Below are 24805 nucleotides of genomic sequence, written 5' to 3' on the forward strand. Positions count from 1 at the left end.
CTCCTCGCCCGCGCTGGCACTGACGATCTGTAAACCTGCTCCTCACCACAGTTCCCACAGGGGCTTTGGGTCGCGGCGGGGCGGCTCCCCGCACTCTTCAGCCGCTCCCGCCCCTCCAAGCCTCGACTCTGTCCTCGGCGTAGCCCAGCAACTGGCTACATTCCCGGAACGCGCGGTCTGAGCCTTGCCCTGAGGTCGCGCCCGGGTGGGAGCGGCGGCTCCCGCGCGTCCACGCCCCTCCCCGCGGCGGCCCGCCCCCCGCCCCCGCCCCCGGCGCCCCCGCCCCTCCAGGTGAGCGGTGGCGTCTCCCGGCGCGCCGGGGAGTGATGACACGCGGCCCCCCTCCTCCCTGCGCGACTTGGTAGCGCCCGTGACGAAGCCAGCCCGATCCTCCCACGCGCGCCTCCTTCTCGCCGCCGCTGCCTCCCCCCCATGCCGCCGGCTCTCACGTGCGGGTAGCCCACCCGGCCTCCTCCTCCCGCCGCGCCCCCGGAGCGCGGGGCCCGCGGCGCCCCCCGCCGCCTCCCGCCCGGCCGCCGGCGCCGAGTCGCCCGCTGACGTCACCCCGAGCCCCGCCCCCTCAGGGTCCCGGGCCCTTGCGGCGGGGGCCGCCGGGGAGTCAGTTGAGGCGGCGGGAGCTCCGCGGAGGGCGGGCCAGGGGACTGGTCCGGGCCATGCCGAGGAAGAAGCCCTTCAGCGTGAAGCAGAAGAAGAAGCAGCTGCAGGACAAGCGGGAGCGGAAGCGGGGTGAGTGCGGGAGCCGGGGAGGGGGCGGGGCTCGGGCTCCCGCACCTCTGGAAGGAGGGGTGTGCCCGCACACCTGGGGGCGTGGGAGGGGCTGGTGGCCGCGCGCCGGTGCGTGCGGGTGACCGCGGAGGGGATTCCCTCACCCCACCCAGCCCCCCCACATCTGGAAGGGGTGGAGAAGGATGGCGAGTTGGGGGAGGGGAAATCCTCCAGCTCCAGCGGGGCGCCGTCCCCGCAGATTCCTGGAGAAGTGATTTCCCCCCCACGCACATCCGGGAGGGCCCAGGACCGGGTGACTGGGGAGCCCGGGCCCCAATTTAAGTGGGGTGGGGTGAGAGGGAGCCAGGCCTGCCGGGGAAGGGGGTCTTGCGTCCCCGAGAGTCGGCCAGCACTGGCGTCACCGGCTCCTCCCCGCAGGGCTTCAAGATGGGCTGCGATCCAGTTCCAACAGCCGCAGCGGGAGCCGGGAGCGGCGGGAGGAGCAGACCGACACCTCCGATGGGGAGTCTGTGACCCATCACATCCGCAGGCTCAACCAGCAGCCGTCCCAGGGGCTGGGCCCGCGAGGCTATGACCCAAATCGGTGAGGGTGGCGGGGGGCGCTGCCCGGGACTTCCCCGCCCACCCTGCAGTCCGAGTTTGGGGGGATCGCGGGTGCTGCTGTTGGAGCCGCTCCTGGAGGTGTGGGGCTGGGTGCCTCGGTTCTCGGCGGGCCGCCGGCTCACCGGAGCGGGACACAGTCCTCCCTCCGAGGGGCTGGAGAGAGCTTAGCTTTGAGAACCGTGGGGCTGAGGGAAAAGACGAATGTTGCTTGAAAGAGGAACAAGGGGAGTGCCCGCATAGAGAGAAGACTTGAACTCTGGAGAGAAAGCTTTGTGAGCTTGTCGCCCGAGAGGGGAGTTTGTGGCCACAGTGTTGTGATGGACGCTGTCCCTGCCCTGTTAGATACCGACTGCATTTTGAGCGAGACAGCCGGGAAGAGGTGGAGAGGAGAAAGCGAGCTGCCCGGGAGCAAGTGCTCCAGCCGGTCAGTGCTGAGGTGTTGGAGCTGGACATCCGGGAGGTCTATCAGCCTGGTTCAAGTGAGTGAGAGCTCGGTGTCTGGATTTTGGGACAGGCAGTGGGGGAGTTTGGAAAAATAAAAGCTTACCATAAGGAAGGAGGGATCTGGGAGTCACCTTTGATGCTGAAACTATCCTCAGACTTACTTGGTACTTTCCTTGATGTTCCAGTCCTGGACTTTCCCCGCCGTCCTCCTTGGAGCTATGAGATGTCCAAGGAGCAACTAATGAGCCAGGAGGAGCGGAGCTTCCAGGAGTATCTTGGGAAGATTCATGGGGCTTACACCTCTGAGAAACTCAGCTACTTTGAGCACAATCTAGAGGTGAGAACGGAGCAGGTATAGAAGTGGGGCATAATGAGCCACATTTATGTGGGTCTGGGGTCAGGCAGGAGAGAAACTCTGAGCTCAGGTTCTCTTCTGCTGATTTTGTTTTTTTAGACGTGGAGGCAGCTGTGGCGGGTGTTAGAGATGTCTGACATTGTCCTGCTCATCACTGATATCCGACATCCAGTGAGTACTGGGCATGAAGGCAGACAAGGGGGAGGAAGGAAGAAGATTCTAGGGAGGAGGGAGAAAGAGTTTAAAGGGCAAAGGTAGGAGTTGGGACATAAGAGGTATCCTCGTTCCTTTCCCATCTACTCTGCCATGCTAATACCCGCGGTCAGTGCCCAGTCCTTTATCTGTGTCTCGGCCTGGCACTCTGCCTCAAGCCAGCTAACTCTCTTCTCCTTTAACTCTGTGACAAATTGCATATCCTGTTTCCCAACCCACCTAGACAGATACAAAGCCCCAGTGTGGTGCTCCAGGGGACTCTATGAAGGCAGCCGGGGTTTCCTCCTGCCTGCCACAGCAGTTACCACAGACTCAGCCTCACTTGGATGCTAGGGTTAAGGCTCAAGACTGTTGCTGGGCAGCCCTGAGTAAGCCTGGCTCAGCCACTTCACTGCTGTCCTCTGGTGGCGGAAAGGGAGGTCTGTGGGAATATTTAGGTTGGACGTCCTTAATGACTCACACATACTACTCCTATATGCAGTCTCACAAATGCATACACCTCTGCATTCACACACATACAAACATGTTCTCAACGCAGACATGCAGACGTGTACATGCACACACATATGTTTGCGTACACAGGAAAATGCTAGATTATTAATTTCTGTCCTAGCCCCCTCCCTGTGCCTGGTCGCAGCCTTTACTCCAGTGTGCTAGTTTTGTTCTCTTGTTTTTGGCAGGACATGTGGGAAGTCCCCCAGAAACAAATGCACAGATGTTTCTTACCTCTTGCTTTGTGTTCCTAGTTCACTTTGGCCGATTTACCCTTTTACCCCAAAATCTGATACCACCAGAGTGTTGTCTCCAGGCTGTGTTGATGATTGGGGAACTGGAGGCTGAGAACTCTGGGTTGACCTGTCATTGCTCCGTCTCCTTACCAACCCTGTCCCAGGTTGTGAATTTCCCACCAGCACTTTACGAGTACGTGACTGGAGAACTTGGACTGGCCCTGGTGCTGGTCCTGAATAAGGTGGATCTGGCGCCCCCAGCTCTTGTGGTTGCCTGGAAGCATTACTTCCACCAACATTATCCCCAGCTCCATATCGTCCTTTTCACCTCTTTCCCGAGAGACCCCCGTGCCCCACAGGACTCTAGTGGTGAGTGGGCAAGGAGAAGGGCTCATGGGAGAGGTGGGATGGCAGGGGACAAAGGGGAGAACAGAAAAAGTTAACAGTGGTGGGAGAGATGGGGTGCATGAAACCCTTTTTGCCCTCTGATCTCAGTTTTGAAGAAGAGTCGGAGGCGGGGGAGAGGATGGACTCGGGCCCTGGGGCCGGAGCAGTTGCTGAGAGCCTGTGAAGCCATCACCGCGGGAAAAGGTATGTGCCCCTCAGAGGAGGCTATGGGGGGTCATGGGGGAGGTCAGGCCCTGAGTCATTTTCACATTTCCCAAAGTCAAGCCCTCCATTGTGGACTTTATGGCAAGATGGCAGAGGGAGGATGGAAGAGGGAGCAGACTGACTTGGTGGGACAAGAGAGGCAGCAGGAAGGCAGGAGCCCCAGGTGTTTGCTGCCTTCAGTTCTCTGAGTAGTTTTCAAAAACTCAGATATGAGCATGATTCCAGGGTGGGGTCACATGAAGGCTGTGGAGAGTCCCTGTGGTAGGTTGGCACCATGCTACTACAGAGGGCGCAGGTATACCAACTGAATTGTGTGAGGTCTGTACCATCATCTATGGGCCCTGGGGAGAACCTTCTTCATCTTTTCCTTCCTGAGTAGTGGACTTGAGCAGCTGGCGGGAGAAGATTGCCCGGGATGTGGCCGGGGCCACCTGGGGTAATGGCTCCGGGGAGGAAGATGACGAGGAGGATGGGCCGGCAGTCCTGGTGGAGCAGCAGACTGACTCGGCAATGGAGCCCACTGGCCCGACTCGGGAGCGCTACAAGGACGGGGTGGTGACCATCGGCTGTGTGGGTAAGGAGGCAGTGGTCAGGTGTGGTGGCCTCTGAGGAGGTATGGGATTTCCGCATTTTTTTTTTAAAAGATTTATTTATTTATTTTTATTTATTTATACAAGCACGGGGTACAGTCAGAAGCGCGGGAGGGTGAGAGAATTCACCAGAGCCAGAGCGGGGAGCAGAGCAGGCAGAAGGACTGAAGTACACTGCTGAGGGGTGCAGCGGGCGGCAGGAGAGGTCTGCGCGCCATGTGGGACCCTCCTCCAGTGGCCGGGGAGCATCCGGGGATGGAACCGGCACCGCAGAGGCCGCGGGCAGCTTCGCAACCCAGCGCTCAACCGCTGCACCACCTGGGAGGCCCGGTTCCCACATTTGTAAGAGGGAGGGTGGTCAAGTCTCTTGACGCTCCAGGGTCCAAGAGAGAGAGGAAGCTGTCTGCTGTAGTGGCCAAGTTAAAGTCTACCTCTTCTCAGCTGATTTTGATCTTTCTTTTTTTTTTTTTAAAGATTTATGTATGCATACAGGAATTGGGGTATAGGCCAGAGGTGCAGAGGGGGATGTGTGTGTGTGTGTGTGTGAGAGTGAGAGAGAGAGAGAGAGAGAGAGAGAGAGAGAGAGAGAGAGAAAGGAGAGAGAGAGAGAGAGAGAGAGAGAGGATTCACCAGAGACAGCAGGGAACAGAACAGGTAGACTGACTGACTGACTGAAGTACACTGCTGAGGGGAGTAACGGGCAAAACAGCAGATGTCTGCTGTGCCATGTGGGTAGCTTCCTGGCTGGCCAGGGATAGAACTCTGCGGATAGCTTCACAGTGCTGTGTTTAACCCCTTGCGCCACCAGGGAGGCCCCTGGTTTTGATTTTTATCAAGATGTTACCATTCTGAGTCTCGGTTACTTTGATTTAAAACCTGAGGATACTGATAACCCAATGAAAGGAATGGATGTGAAGAGAGAAAGAAATAGTGTATGGAGAGCCTAATGCGCTGATAAGTTGTGATGATAATAATAATAATAATGGTAATCATTTAATAACTTCAGCATTTGTATGTTACTCTGTATTAGACATTGTTGAAATGATTTATGTATATTAAGTGTTTCAGTTGTAGTTGTTGGTCCATAGCAGTAGAGTGATTATTAAATCATAGTAGGGGCTTAGGTAGTATTGGAGTCCTTCTGGATCTTACCCTGTGCCTGTTGTCAATGAATATCTTTAATTAAGAGCTTTGTCTCTGTTCTCAGCAGGGAATGTGGGGTTAAGGCCCAGGGCCCCTCTTCATCTTGGGTGGGAGAAGTGAGAGTGACTTTGACAAAGTTGTTTCTGAGGTGATATTAGAAACAAAAAGGTCCAAGGCCAGAAGAAATTAGGGAGAGCAGAGTAGTGGGGCTTCTCAGAGACGTTCTTCATTTACCTTTCAGTCTCTTTTTTGTCTTGCAAAAAGGTCTGCCTTTCTGACATTGTTCCCTTTCCTGTCATCTCCTCTGCTCTCCCTCCCAGCGCCCCTGTTCCCTCTCAGTAGCCTCTGCACCAAGTTGTGTTCAGGGTGTTGTGTATGTTGGGGCGAGGGGGCATGTTCTGTGGAACAGGCAGCCTTGAGTGTGGATTTCCCCCCAGCTCCCAGTCACCTGTCCTCTCCGTGGCCAGTCCTGAGTGCCAGGTGGCGCTCTAGGTTGGGACATGCAGCCGTAGAAATGAAAGGAAAGGCCTGACCCTCACGGTATTTGTTTTCTTGTGAATAAATTGATTCATGATCTGAGATCATATTATTTAGGGACCATGAAAGAGGGTGGATGGCCACTGGGAGAGGAGGGGCCCTCGTGACAGGCTCCTGAGATGAGTGCAGGAGGGTGAGATGCAGTGACCAAGTACAGATGTGGGGCCAGGGCTTCACACTCAAGAGGTCCGAAAATAGAGGGTCTTGAGGTGGGAATGAACTTGATGGTATGACTGGGCAGAGTGCTGGGGAGGTCGGGGTATAGGACCAAGAAAGAGAGCTGGGAATGAGGTCAGGAAATTCACAGGCCTTGCGTAAGTCCTGTGGCCAGGAGAAGGCATTTGGGTTTGATTCCAAGTCTGATAAGAAGCCAGTGATGGGTTTCTGTAGGGGAGTAGAAGAATCTGAGTTTTTTAAAGTTTATTCTATGTGCCGAGTGGGGGAGTAAATGGTAGGGGTTGGCAAGAAAGGAAGCAGAGAGCACAGTGGCGGCTTGCACAGTCTAGGGGAGTGATCAGAGTTGCTCAGAGCAGAGCAGAAGAGGTGGAGGCAGTGACCCATGGTCAGAAACTGTGAAATTTGAAGGTAGAGAAAATGGGATTGCTTGTGAGTTATACTTGAGGAAAAGACAAAGAGGAATGAGAAGGACTCCCAGGTTTTTGTTCTGGCAACTAGGAACGCTGCAACAGGAAGATTGGAAGAGGATTAGGTTTGGAGAGGGTGGTTGATGTGGATCAGAAATTAAATTAGGGCCTCCCCTGGTGGTGCAGCGGTTAAGCGCTGGGTTGCGAAGCTGCCCGCAGCCTCTGTAGCGTGGGTTTGATCACCGGCGGCTGGCGAGGGTCCCACATGGCGCACAGACCTCTCCTGCCGCCCCCGCTGCTCCCCTCAGCAGTGTACTTCAGTCCTTCTGCCTGTTCTGCTCCCTACTCTGGCTCTGGTGAATTCTCTCACCCTCCCACACTTCTGACTATACCCAGTGCTTGTGTAAATAAATAAATAAATCTTAAAAAAATTAAATTAAATTAAAAATTTCTCAAGGGGCCTTGCTGGTCTCAGCACTATTACCACTACAGCCTGAGTTTGATCCCCGGCCAGGGAGATAACCCACATAAGGCACAACAGACTTCTCCTGCCTCGCCTGCTGCTCCCCTCAGCAGTGTATTTCAGTAAATCCGCCTGCTTTGCTCCCCACTCTGTCTCTGGTGAATCCTTTCACCACCACCACCCCTTCCCACACACACACCTCTGGCCTACATCCCAGTTCTTCTATGCAAAAATAAATATATATATATATTTTTTTGGTTAAAGATTTATTTATACAAGCACTGGGTACAGTCAGAAGCACGGGAGGGTGAGAGAATTCACCAGAGCCAGAGCGGGGAGCAGAACAGGGAGACTGACGAAATACACTGCTGAGGGGAGCCGCGGGCGGCAGGAGAGGTCTGCGCGCCATGTGGGACCCACCTCCTGTGGCCGGGGAGCAGCTGGGGATCGAACCGGCGCTGCAGAGGCTGCGGGCAGCTTCGCAACCCAGTGCTCAACCGCTGCGCCACCGGGGAGGCCCTAAATAAATATTTTTTGAAAAATGAAATATCCCAAGTGGAATTGTGATCTAGGAGCCTAGAGCTTAGGGGAATGGACTAGAGATTTAAAGTTGAGGGAGGTTTGGTTTGGGGAGCCATTGGTGGATATAAATGTATTTAAAGCTGTGGAACTGGATGAATTGTTGTGGGAGAGGAGGTGGGTAGAGAGAAGGAGGCCAGGCTGACATAAGGAGATTGAGTTAAGAGAAGGAAACCCAGAGAGTGTCCTTGAACTCAAATGAAAAGAGAGGAGAGGAATGAATGAAATAAAGAATGAAATGAGGAAAGGAGGGCTCAGCTGGTTCAATGTTGCTGATGGGCGGTGAGATGAGAACAGACGCGCTCAGCAGGCGTGGCACCAGGAAGATCAGCAGTTTCAGTGGCGTGGAGGAGAGAAAGCCAGACGGAGTAGACTGACAAGCGAATGGGCCAGAACCTGGTGGAACTTCAGATGGCGTCCTCAGAGAAAGGGGCTGCACATGTTTGTATAATGTGCAGAAGGTACAGAACTGAACCACACCATTGGGGCTACCTAGGCCATGAAACTGAAGAGAAACATTAGGTCATGTGTGGAGGGAGAGTGTCATGATTAAGGGGCAACTGGGGCTTCTGAGGAAGCGCATCACATCCGGGGCCCAGGGTGGATGATGTGGGTTCATTTGGCACGTTTATGTTTTGTGCATATTTGAATATGTTGTACTTTATAGTCTCAAAGAAGATGGCATGACGAAGTGGTGGCAAAAATAGACCAGTCTTTTTATTTAAGGAGTTTCACTATAAAGGGGGCAGAGAGATGGGAATGGCAGGGGTGGTTTTCTTCTCCATTTTCTTGTAAACAGCATTGCTGGCATGTACTGCATCTTTCCCAGACCTCCATCAGCTGCCCAGCAGGGCAGGGTAGCATTTTATAGGATGGGGGCCTTGCTAGATGAGTAAAATGGAGGGGGGAGGCGGGACCGGGGAGTTTGAGGTCTATGAAGGAGGACTGTAGAGTGGGATTGTGGATCTCAGTTGGTAAGAAGGAAAATGAGGACCTGAGTCAGGTCTTAAGTGTCATGTTCCCTGCTAAGGCATGGCCAAAGAATGATGGGAATGGAGGAACCGGAGTAAGTGGGCTGGAAAGGGGATAGCAGGGCAGAGAGGGGTGCTTGCAGTTGACACTTCAGAGGTGTGAGGGGCAGGGCCAGGGTCTGACCACCGGAGTGGGTAGCTGAGGTGGGGTGGAGGAAACAGCCTTTGGCAGGGAGGTCCTCGCGCCGAGACCTCTGTGCTGAGCATCATGTGCAGATCCGGGTGGCCAGAATGACGGTGGTGGTCATGAACCCCCAGAGCTTCTAGCCTTCTCCTTGGAGATGTTGTGAGGTTACGAGGTGCGTGTCTCACTGGCACTGGGCACACAGTCCGCCAAGACACGACTGTGTGGGTTTCTCATTTACTCCTGACCGCTCTGTGGCTGGAGATGGCTGCTCTGCAAAATAAGGAAACCTGGCAGTCCAGAGCCTGATTTGTTGTTTGCAATGTCAAACCGCTTCCTTTATTTCTGTGCCTTATTTCCCCTTTCACCCACAGCTATGGCACTGAGTCCTGTCTGTCACAGGGTAAGGATCTGTCAAAAACTCATTTTCCTTGCCTTCCTCAGGTTTTCCCAATGTGGGGAAGTCCTCTCTGATCAACGGACTGGTGGGGCGGAAGGTCGTGAGTGTCTCCAGAACCCCAGGCCACACCCGATACTTTCAAACCTACTTCCTCACTCCCTCCGTGAAGCTCTGTGACTGCCCTGGCCTCATATTCCCTTCTCTGCTGCCCAGGCAGTTGCAGGTATGAGGGCAGAGGGAGTGGGGGAGAGAAGGCAGGACAAGGAGGACGGTGCTAAGTCCACTTATTTTCCTCAGGTCCTGGCGGGGATCTACCCCATCGCCCAAATCCAGGAGCCGTACACTGCCGTGGGCTACCTGGCCTCCAGGATCCCTGTGCAGGTCCTGCTCCACCTGCGCCACCCCGAGGCCGAGGACCCCTCAGCGGATCACCCCTGGTGTGCCTGGGATATCTGTGAAGGTGGGCTCCACGTGCCAGGCTTCTCCCCTCACCCTTTATCCTGCTCAGGACCTGCTCTGTTTCCTCCTCTCCTCAGAGGTTCTGCCTTGAATGGAACACCCCTAGATTTCTATCACCGGGCCAGCCAGATCTCTGGTCTGGATGTTCTGGGGAAAACTGAAAGGACTGTGTTGTGGGCATAGGCTAATGGTGACTGGGCCTGGCTTCCCTCCCCATTCTCTCCTCCCTGCAGCCTGGGCAGAGAAACGTGGTTACAAGACAGCCAAGGCGGCGCGGAATGACGTGTACAGAGCGGCCAACAGCCTCCTGCGTCTGGCACTGGATGGCCGCCTCAGCCTGTGTTTCCAACCCCCTGGCTACAATGACCAGAAAGGTCAGGCCATTGTGTTCTTCCCCACCCCCTGCTGTGATATCCGGGGGGGGCCCCCCCCCCCCCCCCCCGGCTTTGTGGCCACTCAGTGAGGGGCAAACCTGGCTTCTGTACCTGTTGGCCAACTCAGTTACTGAGCATCTCTCAGGTGGTTTCCTCATGTGCAAAAACAGGGTGCTAGTTGCCCACTGGCGAGTTAAGGTGTGCAGAGCTTCTGGTCATTGCCCAGCACGCGGGAGCATGGGGGAGCGAATGGATGAATGAATGAATGGATGAACAAATGAATGCCAGCAGCTATAAAAATTATGTTACCCTTCATCGTTGCCTTTCCCGTGTCTTTGTCTGTCTTGGTCAGTAGTTCCTTGCTTAAAACCCTTCCATTCCTTCTCTTGTTCTGCTTCCGCAGGCACCTGGGAGTCCCATCCGGAGACCACGGAACTGGTGGTTTTGCAGGGCAGAGTGGGGCCGGCGGGTGACGAGGAGGAGGAGGAAGAGGAAGAGCTGAGCAGCTCCTGTGAGGAGGAGGGAGAGGAGGATCGGGATGCAGATGAGGAGGGGGAAGGGGATGAGGACACCCCAACCTCAGCTCCTGGGTCCAGCCTGGCTGCCCGAAACCCTTTTGCTCTGCTGGGCGAGGACGAGTGCTGAGGGCCCGCCCTGCACCGTCTTCCCCATCCACTGTCTTTGCTTTTGGACTGACATGGGGTGTCTCCCCTCTGCGGCCCCAGTTGTGAATAAAGATTGTCTGCTTTGTAGCCCCTTCCCCAGATGAACTGGGAGACAGCGGCTGTTTCAGCCGACCGCTGTGGGAGGCTTCTCTCCTTCTGTTTTCCTGCAGCCGCTTTGCCAAGAAGTTGTTTGGAGTTCATGCAGTGGGCGCTGAGACCCGCTTCCCCTGCTCACCTCCCATTGCACCTTAGGAGTCCATATCTCCGCGGGGAGGGGAGATCACCTCAGGCCTTTGCAACCTTGGTCTAAATCCATCCCCTTTGTGGCATTCCCTCTGGGATTGGAGCAGCCTTGTGCGCCCCCTGCTGCCAGACCCGGGTTATACCAGTAGCTTCTGGAGAAGAAGCAGTAAGGGAAAGTGTCCTAGGTTGGTGTCTCCAAGTGAGATGTTTACAGGATTTATTTAAATTCAACAAACATTTCTGGTGGGTCTCTTGTGTGCCTGGACCTGTGCTAAGCACTGAGCATATAAAGATGTGCGTACAGGGCCTGATGTAAATTTGCATCCTGGCCATGATCAGACCCTGAACTCAGGCACCCAGGTTTTGGGCTTAAGACAGGTGTGTAATGTTCTCCAAATATTTGGGGCCCATACTATATAATTCTAGAACTTCCTGTTGATGGGAATATTTAGTTAAGACTAAATGCTTGTAAAAACGATTAAATGTGTACGAGTAGAGTGTTAATTACTGCAAACAGCTAGTGTGCACATGGATGGTTGGAACAGAGCACATGTTAAATACACTGTGATGTTTGCATATTTAAAATCCCAAGCACACTAAGGTTGTGAGATTCAATCAGGAGGCACAGAAGTAACTTCTGTGTCCATCTGCCCTGGTTTGGGATGGAGCCAAGGTGACCCAGCACAGGGTCTGACGTATTCTAGAGTGTCATGTGCATTTCAGCAGAGATCAGATTTATTTATATATTTATTTTTTAAATTTTATTTTGTGTATAAGAACTGGGATATAGGCCAGAGGTGCTGGGGTGGGGGCTGTCATGGTAGGGGTGGTAAAGAATTCACATAGAGACAGAGTGAAGAGCAGAATAGGTGGATCTACTGAAATACACTGCTGAGGGGAGTAGCGGGTGAGGCAGTGGTGTCGGCCATGTGGGTCACCTCTCTGGCCATGGATGGAACTCAGGCCTTAGTAGTGATAGCACTGAGACTTAACTCCTAGGCCACCAGGGAGGCCCCAGCAGTTATCTTTCTACTGAGTTGGGTATTTTGCTGTGTTTCTTCCTTGACAAGCAAGCGGCTGCCTTCCAAGATTTAATTTTTGGAGAAAAGGGAGAATGTGGACTTTGTTTTATCAGCTGCCACAGGGTGAACTGGATTAGGTGGTTGCCAAAAGCATTGGACAGGTTGACTAGTAGGTGTGGGAGTGAGGGGAGAGGGAGCACTGGATTCCTTCTCTTCACACTGTAGCATCCCTTTCAGGTCTGGGTCACTGGGCGGTGTCTGTAAGGCCAGCAGAGGTGCTATCCATCCAGGAACAAGGACAGACAGATGTTTGGGCCACACCTTCCCTGAAGCTACTCCCTCTAGGCCCCAGCGAGGACGTGTCTTGCAATTGTCTAAGCCTAAATACTATCAGTGTGTAAAAGAAAAGAGTTCCAGTGGAGAGTAAAACCCACCTGTCTCCCATCTCGGACTGGGTCTTCTGATGCTGGAAGAAGGGAGACCCCACTTGGCTTTCTCTGAGGGGTCCTGATATTCGGGGAACTCTGGGGGATTTCTCTGCTGCTGGAGGTGGGGTGGGGATGTTGGGATCATCTTGAAAAGAAAAGGGAGAAAAAAATCAGAATTCTGTTGTTCCCTGACTCCTCTGTGTTGCTTCTTTTCACTTCATCTTTCGTTAATTGAATTTTACCAGACTCATTTGGGAGAGTCCAGGGTGGGATGAAGAGTCGTGACCTGGAGTTGGAGGTGAAGGTGAAGAGGAGGAATTTTAATTCCAAAGACTTGGAAGGAGCAAATTTTTTTTTTTAAAGATATTTATGCATACAAGAACTGGGATACAGGCCAGAGGTGCAGGGTGGTGAGAGGATTCACTAGAGACAGAGCGGGAAACAGAACAGGAGGAATGACTGAAATACATTGCTGACCCCTCAGCGGGTAAGACAGGAGAGGTCTTCTGAGCCATGTGGGTAGCTCACTGGCTGGGGATCGAACTCATGCTGCAGTGGCTGTTAATAGCTTCATAAGTTGCATCTTAACCCCTTGCGCCACCAGAGAGGCCCAGCAGGAGCAATACTAACATCCCTTGGGACTGGACTATGAACGATTCTTTCCAGACCCCTGTCAGTGACTCGCTCATTCTGTAGGAAAGTAATACTAGAAAAAACTTCCAGCAAAAAGCAGGTCCAGAAGGGAGGGATAAATAACACTCCAATGCCAGTGTACTTGAGACTGAGCTTGAAACTAAGAGGGTCAAAGGGACCCAGGGGTGTAGTCTTCCAGGCTGAAATGCTCAGGACCCCTGCTCTCATGCATCTTTGGGTCAGGTCGACTATGGGAATACTTGACCTAGAGATCTGGGGCTCTGACACTTTCCACAACTTCTGAACAGTTTCTTTTTTTTTAAAGGAAGGGTGACAGGCAGGATGCTCTGAGTGATGATATGAAGAATGAGTGTTTACTGGATTTGGCAATGAGTCTGGAGTGTTGGCCAGAGGTGGGGGGGGTGAGAAGATTCACCAGAAACAGTGGGGAGCAGAGCAGGTGGATCTACTGAAATACACTGCTGAGGGGAGCAGCACATGAGACAGGAGAGATCTGCTGTGCCATGTGGGTACCTCCCTGGCTGGGGGTCGAGCTCTGGCTGCAGTGGCTGGTGATAGCTTGATAGCACTGAGACTTTTAACCCCTGTGCCACCAGGAGTCTCCCTTCTGACCAGTTTCTTGATGGTGAGAACCCAGTGCGCCCATTTATGCTCACATTCCATTTAGGATATTGAACAAGTTCCTTCTAAACTTCCCTTTATCCAGACTGAGTACTGCTTCTAGGATAAGGTAGCAGTATGTGATCCAGGGAATTCAGTGGGCTGGGCCTCTTAATTTCTTGTGATTTTGGATATAATCAAAAAATGGTGGAAAACAATATGTGCTGGACATCCTGCGTACTGGGACAAAAAGATTGAATAAGATTGATAGATCCTAACTTCAAAGTATAGTGTTTCCTAATACTAATAATATACAGGTTCTGACTTGGCACCTGGCTGGGTCATGGGGCCATTTCCTGAGGCGGTTTATGCAAGTGCAGCTTGGGGAACGGAAGTCATGGCTGCAGGCAGATTCTAGTATCAGCAACATAAGGGCGGGAGGAAAGTAACCGAGATAGTGCACAGAAAGTGTGTAGCATGAGAAGAGAAAGAGATGAAGAAAGTGGAGAATGAGTCAAAGGAAGGGCTAAGAAAGGATAAAACCAAAGGAAACGGGATGGGATGAAAGCCCAGGGGAAGAAGGAGGGGACGGGTGGGATGCTCTGAGTGATGATATGAAGAATGAGTGTTCACTGGATCTGGCAACAAGGAGTCCTGGTGATCTTGGGAGCAGTTCCATTGGACAGGTGAGCTCCGAGGCCGCCCAGGTCACAGGGATGGAGGAATAATTTTTTTTAAAGATTTTTTTGTTATTTATACAAGAACTGGGGTACAGGCTAGAGGCGTGGGAGGGTGAGAGGATTCACCAGAGACAGAGCGGAAAGCAGAACAGGCAGACGGACCAAAGACACTGCTGAGGGGAGCAGCAGGTGAGGCGGGAGAGGTCTGCTGTGCCATGTGGGAATGCCGCAGACCAGCACAGCAGTAGACGATGAGGCCACCTCAGGGTTGAGAGAAGCGTGCAGGGTGGTCAGGGCGTCGGTGAAAGAAATGACTAACAGACACACTTCAAGAGTGAAAATCTGAGTGTAATTTTCTCTAAATTTGTGACCAGTATATATATGTTTTCCAAAAGCACAGGAATGAATATCAATGAAATTAGCTTGCTCATGGGCTCAGTCTATCACCATCAGGGAGGTGATCTACATAACAAGCAATGACCATTATAGAAGAAAGAAGGAAGTTTAGAAAGACAGATAAGGGATTAAAGTTTGTAGTTCTAGAAAGACGGATAAGATTTTTAGCATTCTTGTAGTGGTTTTTGGTGGTCCTTATCTTTTGATAAGCTTCTGCCTTTTCAGGGAACTTCCGCTGAACTTCCTCTGCTTCAGGCTGTTCTCCCGCCATGCGCTGGTTGCCCAGCCCGATCTAGGGACCGTGGCGAAAGCCATTCCTAAAGATCACTGCGGGGGGAGGTGCAGCATGGGAAGCTCCCTGGCTGGCCAGGAATTGGACCCGCGCTGCAGACAGCTTCACAGCTCAGTGCTCAACCTGCTGCGCCACCGGGGAGTGGAGGGATATGGAGGAAGGAAATGGAAGTGGTGGAGGAAAGGTTATAGTTTTCAAGAAGTTTGGTTGTGTTTGCAAGGAAAAAAAATTGAGGGAGCAGAGTACATGGAATATAGGAATTTTTTTTTTTTTTAAGTTTGGGCATTTTAATGTGCTATTAGGAAAAAATAGATAGGAGACAGGTTGAAAATGCAGGGAGGGACCCAGGGATTAGGATGGAGCAAGCTCTGGAGAGCCTGAGACAGTTGGCCTGAGAGTGTCCGGGCAGGGCTGACCCTCCCGCAGGGCCAGTGGCGGGTGGCCATAGGAGGAAATAGCACTGATAATCATCAGCTCAGCCTCCCGGCGGCCCCTGGCACCTCTCCCTGCCATGTACCTGGGAAAATCAATAAAAGCCTGGAAAAGCCAGCAAGGGCTCCAGGACTCCTCCTTTACTCCGTCTGCTCGGATCACAGAAATCTGCACTGTACCGTCCTGCCTCTACAACCCCTCAGGGACAAACAACCACATCGCACAATATGAGCACCAGTCTGGTGGAAAGGGGCAGGAAAAACTTTAGATGAACTTTGTTTAGAGTGGCCACGGGGCAATATGACCCACGTGGGGTGAGTGATTGCTGTGCAGAGCCCTCTGCAGCTATTGACTTGGGCGTTTGCCAACTTTGGGGCTCCTGAGACCCAGCACTGCACTGGATAAGGGGGTACACGAGCAGGCATCCAGGATGGAGGGTGCATTGCTGGAGAACTGTAGGGGGGCAACACGGAGCGCGGACTACTGGCTTGAGTGTGAGGCCCTTAGCACAGGTCAGAGCACATGGATCTCCTTATAGAAGGACTTGAAGCCTGGGCTGAGTTATTCAAAACACCCGCCACTCCCCACCAAGAAATGTTTGAATCAACTACAGCAGGAGCACCTACCAATAGCACAGGATGACTCTAGGCTGGTGAGGAAAAGAGAACAACTCTTAGTCTGTGACCCCATATCAACTGCAATTTGTGCCCAATGCTGCATCTAGCACTTCAAAATAGCCTGGAGTGGAAGTGGGAGGAGACCATAAGACACACAGACTGAGAAGCTGACCTGGAGAAGGGGTTTAAGGGGCAGGATGGGGCACTGTGCAGGTTTACTATGACCCGAGAAGACGGGATAAAGGAGAGAGTCCTGGAGCCCTCCGTGGCTTTTGCAGGCTTTTATTGGGGATTTACCAGGTACACGGCAGGCAGGGATGCTGGGGCCTGGGAGGCTGGCAGGCCTGCCAGCCCCCAGCAAGTCTTCACTCTATCTGGGCTCTCCAGCGTTTTCTTGTGGCCTTGCTTCTCTGCTCTCTTGTGGTTCTCTCGGCTCCTTCTCTGCTTCTGCTGCGTCCCTGTGACGCCGCCCTTAAAAGCCCAGTCTTAGCCCAGGTGAATCCCATCTACATATGCCCACACCCTACTCCAGGTGCCCGCCATCAGGCATGCATTCGGGACCGCAGGGTTCCATCATCTATCCTAATGGTGGGAGGGCAGAAAAGCCTGATACTTTTACCTTACCCTGCAAGGGGTAATTGTGGATCCCATCCCACAAGGGGAAGTTCAAATTCTGCAGTCTGCCAGAGGGGATTTGCTGGTGCCCACTGCCTCAGTGCTCTTTTTTTTTTTTTTTAAATTTTAATTTATGCACACAAGAACTGGGGTATAAGCCAGAAGTACGGGGCATGATAGGTTTCACCAGAGACAGAGCGGGGAGCAGAACAGGCAGACTGACTGAAATACATGGCTGAGGGGAGCAGCAGACGAGCCAGGAGAGGTCTGCTGCACCATGTGGGTAGCTACCTGGCCGGTGACGGGGGGGGGGGGGGGGCATCGAACTCATGCTGCAGTGGCTGGATAGCTTGATAGCGCTGTCTTTAACCCCTGCACCACCAGGGAGGCCCTGCCTCAGTGCTCTTTTATACTTACTACTCCTCACTGGTACTGGTCCCCCGATTATTCCAATAGGTGCAAAGACAACAGTTGAAAATCTGTCACTATGGAAACCCATACAGCACTAAAAAGGGGGAGGCCGATGAACTCATCACAAATGCCAGAGCAAAAAAACCTGAAAGGAGTCCCGAAGCAGCAGAGCTGTGGATTATGACAGAAGGTGAATGCAGGGCAACAGTTTTGGTAACACTGATGGAACTTAAGGAAACAATGAAGGATATAAAACAACAGAATAAAGAAGGAAAATATGGGGCTTCACTGGTGGCACAAGGTGTTGAGACACAACCTTTGAATCTGTCTGTAGCCACTGCAGCATGAGTTCGATCCCTGGCCAGGGAGCTACCCACCTGGTACAGCAGACCTCTCCTGACTAGCCCACTGCTCCCCTCAGCAGTGTATTTCAGTCAGTCTGCCTGTTCTGCTCCCCACTCTGTCTCTGGTGAATCCTCTCACCCCCCGCACCTCTGGTCTATACCCCACCTCTGGCCTGTACCCCAGTTCTTTTATGCATAAATAAATAAATCTTAAAAAATATATATAACCTTTGCCTGCCTGTGTCTGTGCAAACAACTTTATCTCCTGGGTAAATTTGCTGTGTGCCACTTTCAGGGGAACTCTGCCAAAACTTTTCTCAGAGGTAACACAAGGACCCTGTTCACTGAACCACATACCTCATCAAAACACTATATGGCGCCAAACATGGGGCCTTCTAGGCACCAGTATATTATCTTTTCATTCTGATTGCTTTAGATGTTATTTTTGATATGCTACAGTTCCAAGATGAAGGACAGTCGGATATTGTAATTGTTGCTGTTGACTCAATGTCTATTTTTATATATTTAATTTTTTATTACAAATTTAATTTACTTGGAACTTTATCTTTGGCAAATCCTTGATGTTTGAGTTTAGAGACCAGAAAACAGAAAGACTTACCTTTGCTTATCCAGGTGTCTGGGGGCACTACCAATTTTAGAATACATCATAATAAATTTTTGACATGGGAAAAAAGAGAAATCTTAAAGGCGTTATTAATAAAGCAACAGAACAAGGCAACAAGGGGTTACTATTGGCAACTACATGCCAATAATTGTGATAACCTTAAAAAAATGAATAAATTCCTAGATCAACATAATTTTCCAACACAGCACAAAACAGATGAACAAACCTGATCACAAGCATGGAAAGGGAAACTAATAAAATCCTTCCAAAAAAATGCCCAGGACCAGATGACTTTACAAATGAATTTTATCAAACTTTTAAAGAACTAATGCCCACCTTGCTCAGATAGTTTTTTTTTATAGTCACACTTGCATTTGATTTAAAAAATACAACAACCCTCACACAAGGTTCTTGTATGAATTCTAATTAAAAGACATTACATTCAGAATTATAGCACCCAGTGATAATTTTCAGAAGATGCTAACAGCTTCTTTGCCACTTAGGGAGGGTACAGAGGGTGCAGCTGTTTACCTGAATGTATTCTTTTTTTTAAACTAATTTTTTAAAAAGATTTATTTATTTATACAAGAACCACGGTACAGTCCAGATGCACGGGAGGGTGAGAGGATTCACCAGAGACAGAGCAGGGAATAGAACAGGCAGATTGACGAAATACACTGCTGAGGGGAGCAGCAGCCGCGACAGGAGAGGTCTGCCGTGCCATGTGGGACCCTCAGGGGGGCGGGGATCTATCCAGTGGCGCAGCAGAGGCTGCGGACAGCTTCACAGCGCTGTGCTCAATCGCCTGCGCCACCAGGGGAGGCCCGACCTGAATGTATTCTTAAATAAGTGACTACAACTGCTCTAATTTTCCTAGATGTAGCTCAGTTACAAATTACTGACCTGCGAGTTTGTGTTTCAGACTTTCTTTGCCAACACAGATTAATTCCAAGAGCGCCACCCCCAAAGTCTTAGGGTGAATTGGGAACGGGCCAGTTAAATGAGGAAACAGGCCATTCCTTGGTAAAAGTTTGTAGTTCTCTTTCCCAATACATCTTTTTATTGAGAACTTCCATTTTTATCCTGTGTTCCTCCTCTGCCATCTCACACTCTCGCTCTATCTGCTGGATTTTGGCCACATGCACCTCATTCATTTGTATCAGCTGCAGTTGTAAGAGGGACATTTGTTGATGGTGTTCTTCCTCAGGCATCTTTTTTAAAGCACCTTCCTGAGAAGTTTTGCTCCTGTAGTTTTTTTTTTTTTTTTTGGTGGGACCCTCGCCGGGCTCTCCACAGGCTGCGGGCAGCCTCACAGCCCAGCGCTCAACCGCTCCGCCACCAGGGGAGGTCCTTGCTCCTGTAGTTTTTACTGGCTGTTATTCTGACAGCTGCACAGGAGGGTTCAGGTTGAGATGTCCCGACCTCACTTACTGGAAAATGTATGGACTCTTTCTCATCATCGCACAGTTCTCTCTTTGAAACAGCAAATGATTCTTGGGCCGCGGGGTCCGGATGGAACTGGGGCTCCTCTTCCGGGGGGCCCTGGAGGAAGTAGAGCTGCTCCCCAGCACGTGGGTGCTCAGGAGGGGGCTGACGCTCCGTTTCACTTTTTTCATGGGCCAAAATTTTTTTGGGCCGAGCCTTGGTGTTCCCCCAGCACTTCTTTAGCTGCTTGAAATCCCTCAGGGACACGCCGGGCTGAAAGTTGCACCCGTGGGCCAGAGCCCGCCAGGTGCGCTGCTTGAGGGCAATAGTTCGGGCATCACTTTTCTTACATTCCAGCATGTATTTGTACGTTTCTACTAAAGCAAGCAGGATACTCTTTTCCAGTTCTGAGAAGTATTTGGCAGATTTTATAATTTCGTTGTTTTGCATTTTCCGCTGTGTTTGTCCTGGAGGTTAGCTAGCCTGCAGCAGCCGCGCAGCGGCCAAGGCGCCCGGGGGAGGGGCCGGCGAGGCGCGTTTGCAGGCGGCCTGGACTCATCTCACCCGGAGAGCCGCGGGTTCTTGAGCGCCGGCCAGGCCCCGCCATGCTCCGCAGCCACCTCAGATAGTTTTTAAAATACAAGAAGGAATCCTCCTTTTTATAGTTTGTGATGTCATCATCACGGTAATACTGTCACTGTGGGGGCCTCCCTGGTGGCACTAACAGTTAAGCGTCAGCACTATGAGGCAATCTGCAGCTACTGCAGCACGAGTTCGATCCCTGGCCAGGTAGGTGACCCACATGGCTCAGCAGACCACTCCTGTCTCGCCCGCTGCTCCCCTCAGCAGTGTATTTCAGTAGATCCACCTGTTCTGCTCCCCACTCTGCCTCTGGTGAGTCCTCTCACCTCCCCACCCCACCTCTGGCCTGTACCCTACTTCTTGTATGCATAAATAAATAAATCTTAAAAAAAAAATACTGTCACTGTGAGCTGAAGAACTGCTTTGAGCCTTTTGGAAATACCCTTTAAAATCTCCAGTTTAAATATCTTGGATGGGGCCTCCCCTGGTGGCACAGTGGTTGAGTGCTGCGTTGCGAAGCTACCCGCAGCCTCTGAAGCGCTGGTTCGATCCCCGGTCGCTGGCGAGGGTCCCACATGGCGCGCAGAACTCTCCTGCCTCCCGCTGCTCCCCTCAGCAGTGTACTTCGGTCCTTCTGCCTGTTCTGCTCCCCGCTCTGGCTTTGGTGAATTCTCTTACCCTCCCGCGCTTCTGACTGTACCCAGTGCTTGTATAAATAAATAAATCTTAAAAAAAAAAATCTTAGATGGAGTTGCTACCTTTTCTAAATATCTAGCTTCTACTTTGATTTTATTGTGAATGTATTGTCATTCTTGTGTCAGTGGTGTTTTTAATCTTTATAAATTCAAGATTTCTAATAAAATATATATATTTTAAAGATTTATTTATACAAGCACTGGGTACAGTCAGAAGCGCCGGAGGGTGAGAGAATTCACCAGAGCCAGAGCGGGGAACAGAACAGGCAGACTGACGAAATACACTGCTGGGGGCAGCAGGAGAGGTCTGTCGCGCCATGTGGGACCCTCGCTGGTGGCCGGGGATAGAACCGATGCTGAAGAGGTTGCGGGCAGCTTCGCAACCCAGCACATAACCGCTGCGCCACATAACCGCTGTGGGGTGGGGGGGAGGGGGGCCCAGTTTGTTTGTTTTTTGATGCTTTTGTTCTTTTCTAGTTTCTTTTTTTTTCCCTAGCCATAAACAGTGTTATTTCAGAAAAATGAAACAAGACAAAGGGAGGGCAACTATCCATTACTTAGCATACTTCTGTTATGTCAAATCTGAGTTTAAGTTCCCATGGTCCTGTTAAACTTTTTCTGTAGTGAGCGGGGTTGTCTTCTTTCTTTCCACGTGCTTCATGTCTGCGATGTGTGATAAGTCTCCTCCTTTGGTGCCTTTGCAGTAATCTCCTTGTGGAACTCTTTGAGAACTTCCATCTGGCCATGTCTGATGTGGATGTGGGACCGGATCTTGCTGATAGCTTTTACAGCCTCCTCTGGACTCCAGTTGCTCACCTGAATAAGATATGCTGCTGCCATAGCGGCACTCCTAGAGCGCCCAGCTTTACAATGCACGTGGACACTCTGACCCTGCGATCGGTACTTGAGAGCAAACTGGACTCCTTTGTGGAGGTTAACCAAGGTTGGGATTCCGGTCATATCGATTGTGCTGAGCCGCAGCTGCTCGACACCTACTTTTTCCCACTCCTTCGAGGAGTTGCACAGAAACCTCGTCTCATACTCCTCGTTCATGGTGATCACCCCGCGCACGTTCTCGTCCTGAATCAGCCCGCGCGTCAGGCTCCGCAGCGGCAGCGCGCCCAGCAGCACCGCGTGGTCGATGTGGGGGTACCAGGCGCAGTGCGCGGCCGGGGATCTTCCCGCGGAACAGCGTGTGCAGCAGCGTCGGGTAGAAGAGCACCCTGGCCATGCCGGCCTCCAGCAAGCCGCCGGCCGCCATCCCGCGCCACCCGGCCGGGCGCAGCGGCAACCTGCCCCGGGCCGTGCTCGCGGGCCGCGGCCACGAGTGGACATCGGAGGCCGGCGCGGGCCCCGCGGGCGCCGAAACTCTGGGCCCGGCCCCTCTTTTCTAGTTTCTTCAGGTGCTGTTAGGTTGTTTATTTGAAAAAAATTTTTTTTTAGTGTGGGCCTGTATTACTATAAACTTCCCATACAGTACTACTTTTGGAGCATCCCATACCACCTGGTTGCTCATCTCTCCATTTTTGTTGGTATTTAGGTAATTTTTGATCTCTTCTTTGACTTGTTCATTGATCCAAGAGTTGTTCAGAAGCATTTTGCTTAGTTCCACATGCTTTGGTTTACATCAGTACTATTTTTATGGAAAATTCCTAGTTTTACAGCACGATGATCTTGAAAATGCTTGATATAATTTCTATTTTCATATATTTTTCTGAGACATGTTTTATGACCTAGTATATGATCTATTCTTGGAAATGTTCAATATGTACTGGACAACAAAGTATATTCATTTCTTTTGGGATGGAAAACTCTGTAATGTCCAATAAATCCATCTGTTCTAACACTTCATTTAAGGTCTTTATTTTTTTGTTAATTTTCTGTCTAGATGACCTGTCCCTTAGTATCAGAGGTGTATTGAGGTCTCCAATAATGATTGCATTTTTGTCAATATGTTGTTTTAGATCTGTTAATAGTTGATTTTGTAACTAGGCATTCCCGCATTATGTGCTTATTAGTAAGTGATGTCTTGTTGGTGAATTGTTCCCTTGATCATTATATACTGTCTAGCTCTGCCTTTGACTACCTTTTTCAGTTGAAATGAAACAGCAGTAAAGCAGGGTCAATGGACAGTAAAACAGTGCCAAGGTGGGGAACATTGTGGACTCTCAGCCTTGTGCAAACAGTTGGAAGAACACTCAGGCTCAGGGAACAGCCATAGTGGGGTTTATTTAACGAAGATGAAATTGGAGAAACAAAGAGTTTCTAAGGCCACAGGTGACCGGCTGTCACACCCTCAGTAGTGTCTGCAGTGTCCAGTAGTCTCAAAACAAAGGTTGCTTGTGCTAGATGGCACTGCCCTGTCAATGAGGGCCTGAAGATGGAGGCACACAGGCTAGCAGTGGGTCAGGACACAACTCACGGTGGCAGTTAGAGATGCTCACTGTTGGACCACTGAGGAGACACTGATGGGGGAAAGACAAACTCCACAAACAGGTTTTATGGACCCCACCCCCACCCAAGACCAAAGAGATCCAAGACATCAACAACTACACATCCTATAATGTCATCACCACCCAAGGGAGGGTTGCTGGGAACTGAGGAGTTAAGGAGTTAAGGAGTTAAGGAGTCAGGCTTGATATATAACCAGATATATGGGTCTTGGGGGGTCTAGGTTTTTCACTGGCCTTCGCGTGCTGTTGGGGTTCCAGCTCAGCAGAACTGGTAGGACACATTTACCAATTCATCTCCCTCTCTTTCTCCCTGAGTTATTCATTTCTTCATTTCTCTTTCTTTTGTAAATAAACCCTTTATTAAACTTTTTGTATGTTCCTGCAGTTGAGTCTCATTGTAAGTCCCTTTTAAGTGTGCAGGTGAGGACCCACAGTCAGGCAACCCATTTCACATCAGGGTTGCCCTGTAACAATGCCACAGTTATCCACAGTACAATCTAAAGGCCAGGCTAATTAGCACCAGATGCTGGACCATACAGCAATAGAAGCAACAGCACCAGGAGGCAGTGCCAGATGATTGCATGCAGTGGAGAGCTCTCAAAGGTGACCAGACATAGTGTCTGCCACCTGTCAACAGTGCTGGACAGCAATGGCCAGAAGTGTTGATCGGCAATGGCCAGCAGGAGGTGGTATCAGAGATACTAGTGTTAACAGCTCTTTGAGTCAGCAGGCCCAAAGCCTATGGTGCTCCTTGCACATGATGTCAGAGGCAGGGCTGGATGCAGCTGTAGTGGCTGGGTTCCTGTGAAGGTCTATGGAGTCTGCAAAGGTTTTTGGTGGTCTGGAGTTTGCAGGGGTCCACTGAGGTTGTCTGCTCGATGCTTCTCTTCTTCGAAGACTGGCTGCTGAGTCTTTCTTCAGAGGTCTGCTGCTGATCCTTCTTTGGAGGTCCCCCATTCAACAGCCTGTTTGGACCATTTTCAACCCTAAGCATCTGATTGGTGCACCAATTAGCACCAATCAGCTTGTTTCCACTTTTCAATCCAAATAATTAATTAACTGAGCTTGAAACTGATTGGTCCATTGAGCTCAAACCTGATGCTCCATTTGCCATCCAGTGCCAAATACAAAAGGGATACCCTGGTGTCTTCATAGACTCGACCTAGCCTGAGGTCAGGGAGGCTCATGGGCTTGATCCAGCCTCAGTGGGCCCAGAGGCATTACTGCACCCCTTACCCCCTTCAGCAGGTAGGCATGCTGCACCAATGCCCCTTCTGCACAGCTAGAATAAATGCAAAGTTGGGAGGGGGGTCCCAGCGGCAGTCGAATGGGTTCCACTGGGAGCCCTCCATGTTGGTCAGGGACTCCGCAGGCTGGGAGCGGCAGTGCTGGAGCTGGCCAGTAGGGCCGAAAGCTCCCCACAAACCAGGCTTGGTGCTGCCTCCTCTCCTGGTGCAGGCTGACCCTGCTGCTCCAGCCCTGGGGGGAACCACCGCTCCTGCTGCCACTGCCAGCCTCTGCCAGCACCTGGGCCCCAGCAGGGCTGCTGACATTGGGGTTGGGGGTGGGAACCTGTGGCCACCTGCTGCAAGGCAGCTTGGGTGCTGCCCACAAGCAGTGAGCTTGGGCAGAATTTGGGA

At 51.5% G+C, this 24805-nt stretch overlaps 2 protein-coding genes and 2 pseudogenes across 4 annotated transcripts in view; 1 reads left to right on the forward strand and 3 right to left on the reverse strand.

Annotated features, from left to right (window-relative positions):
- The window catches only part of LOC311188230 (class I histocompatibility antigen, Gogo-OKO alpha chain-like), a gene marked incomplete at both ends in the record, with an annotated part of 867329 nt that overhangs the window by 825467 nt on the left and 17057 nt on the right, over positions 1-24805 (reverse strand). The gene's annotated exons all lie outside the window — the stretch shown is intronic.
- Positions 675-10631, forward strand: GNL1 (G protein nucleolar 1 (putative); the record flags this gene model as incomplete). Its single annotated transcript, XM_084228972.1, has 12 exons — positions 675-747; positions 1165-1330; positions 1693-1829; positions 1980-2131; positions 2249-2320; positions 3255-3459; positions 3586-3681; positions 4082-4276; positions 9198-9376; positions 9451-9613; positions 9846-9986; positions 10390-10631. 12 exons carry the CDS (start codon positions 675-677, stop codon positions 10629-10631), a joined length of 1821 nt encoding a protein of 606 aa, XP_084085098.1.
- Positions 18982-19885, reverse strand: LOC311167860 (myb/SANT-like DNA-binding domain-containing protein 3; annotated as a pseudogene). The gene is made up of 2 exons: positions 19350-19885; positions 18982-19255 (listed from the first exon to the last, which is right to left on the reverse strand). The product of its transcript is annotated as a myb/SANT-like DNA-binding domain-containing protein 3 (transcript).
- On the reverse strand, positions 21370-21973 carry LOC311167645 (phosphatidylglycerophosphatase and protein-tyrosine phosphatase 1-like; annotated as a pseudogene). Its single transcript has one exon. The product of its transcript is annotated as a phosphatidylglycerophosphatase and protein-tyrosine phosphatase 1-like (transcript).

This window comes from Talpa europaea (assembly GCF_964194135.1).
Source record: "Talpa europaea genome assembly, chromosome: 2".
Classification (NCBI taxonomy): Eukaryota; Metazoa; Chordata; class Mammalia; order Eulipotyphla; family Talpidae; genus Talpa; species Talpa europaea.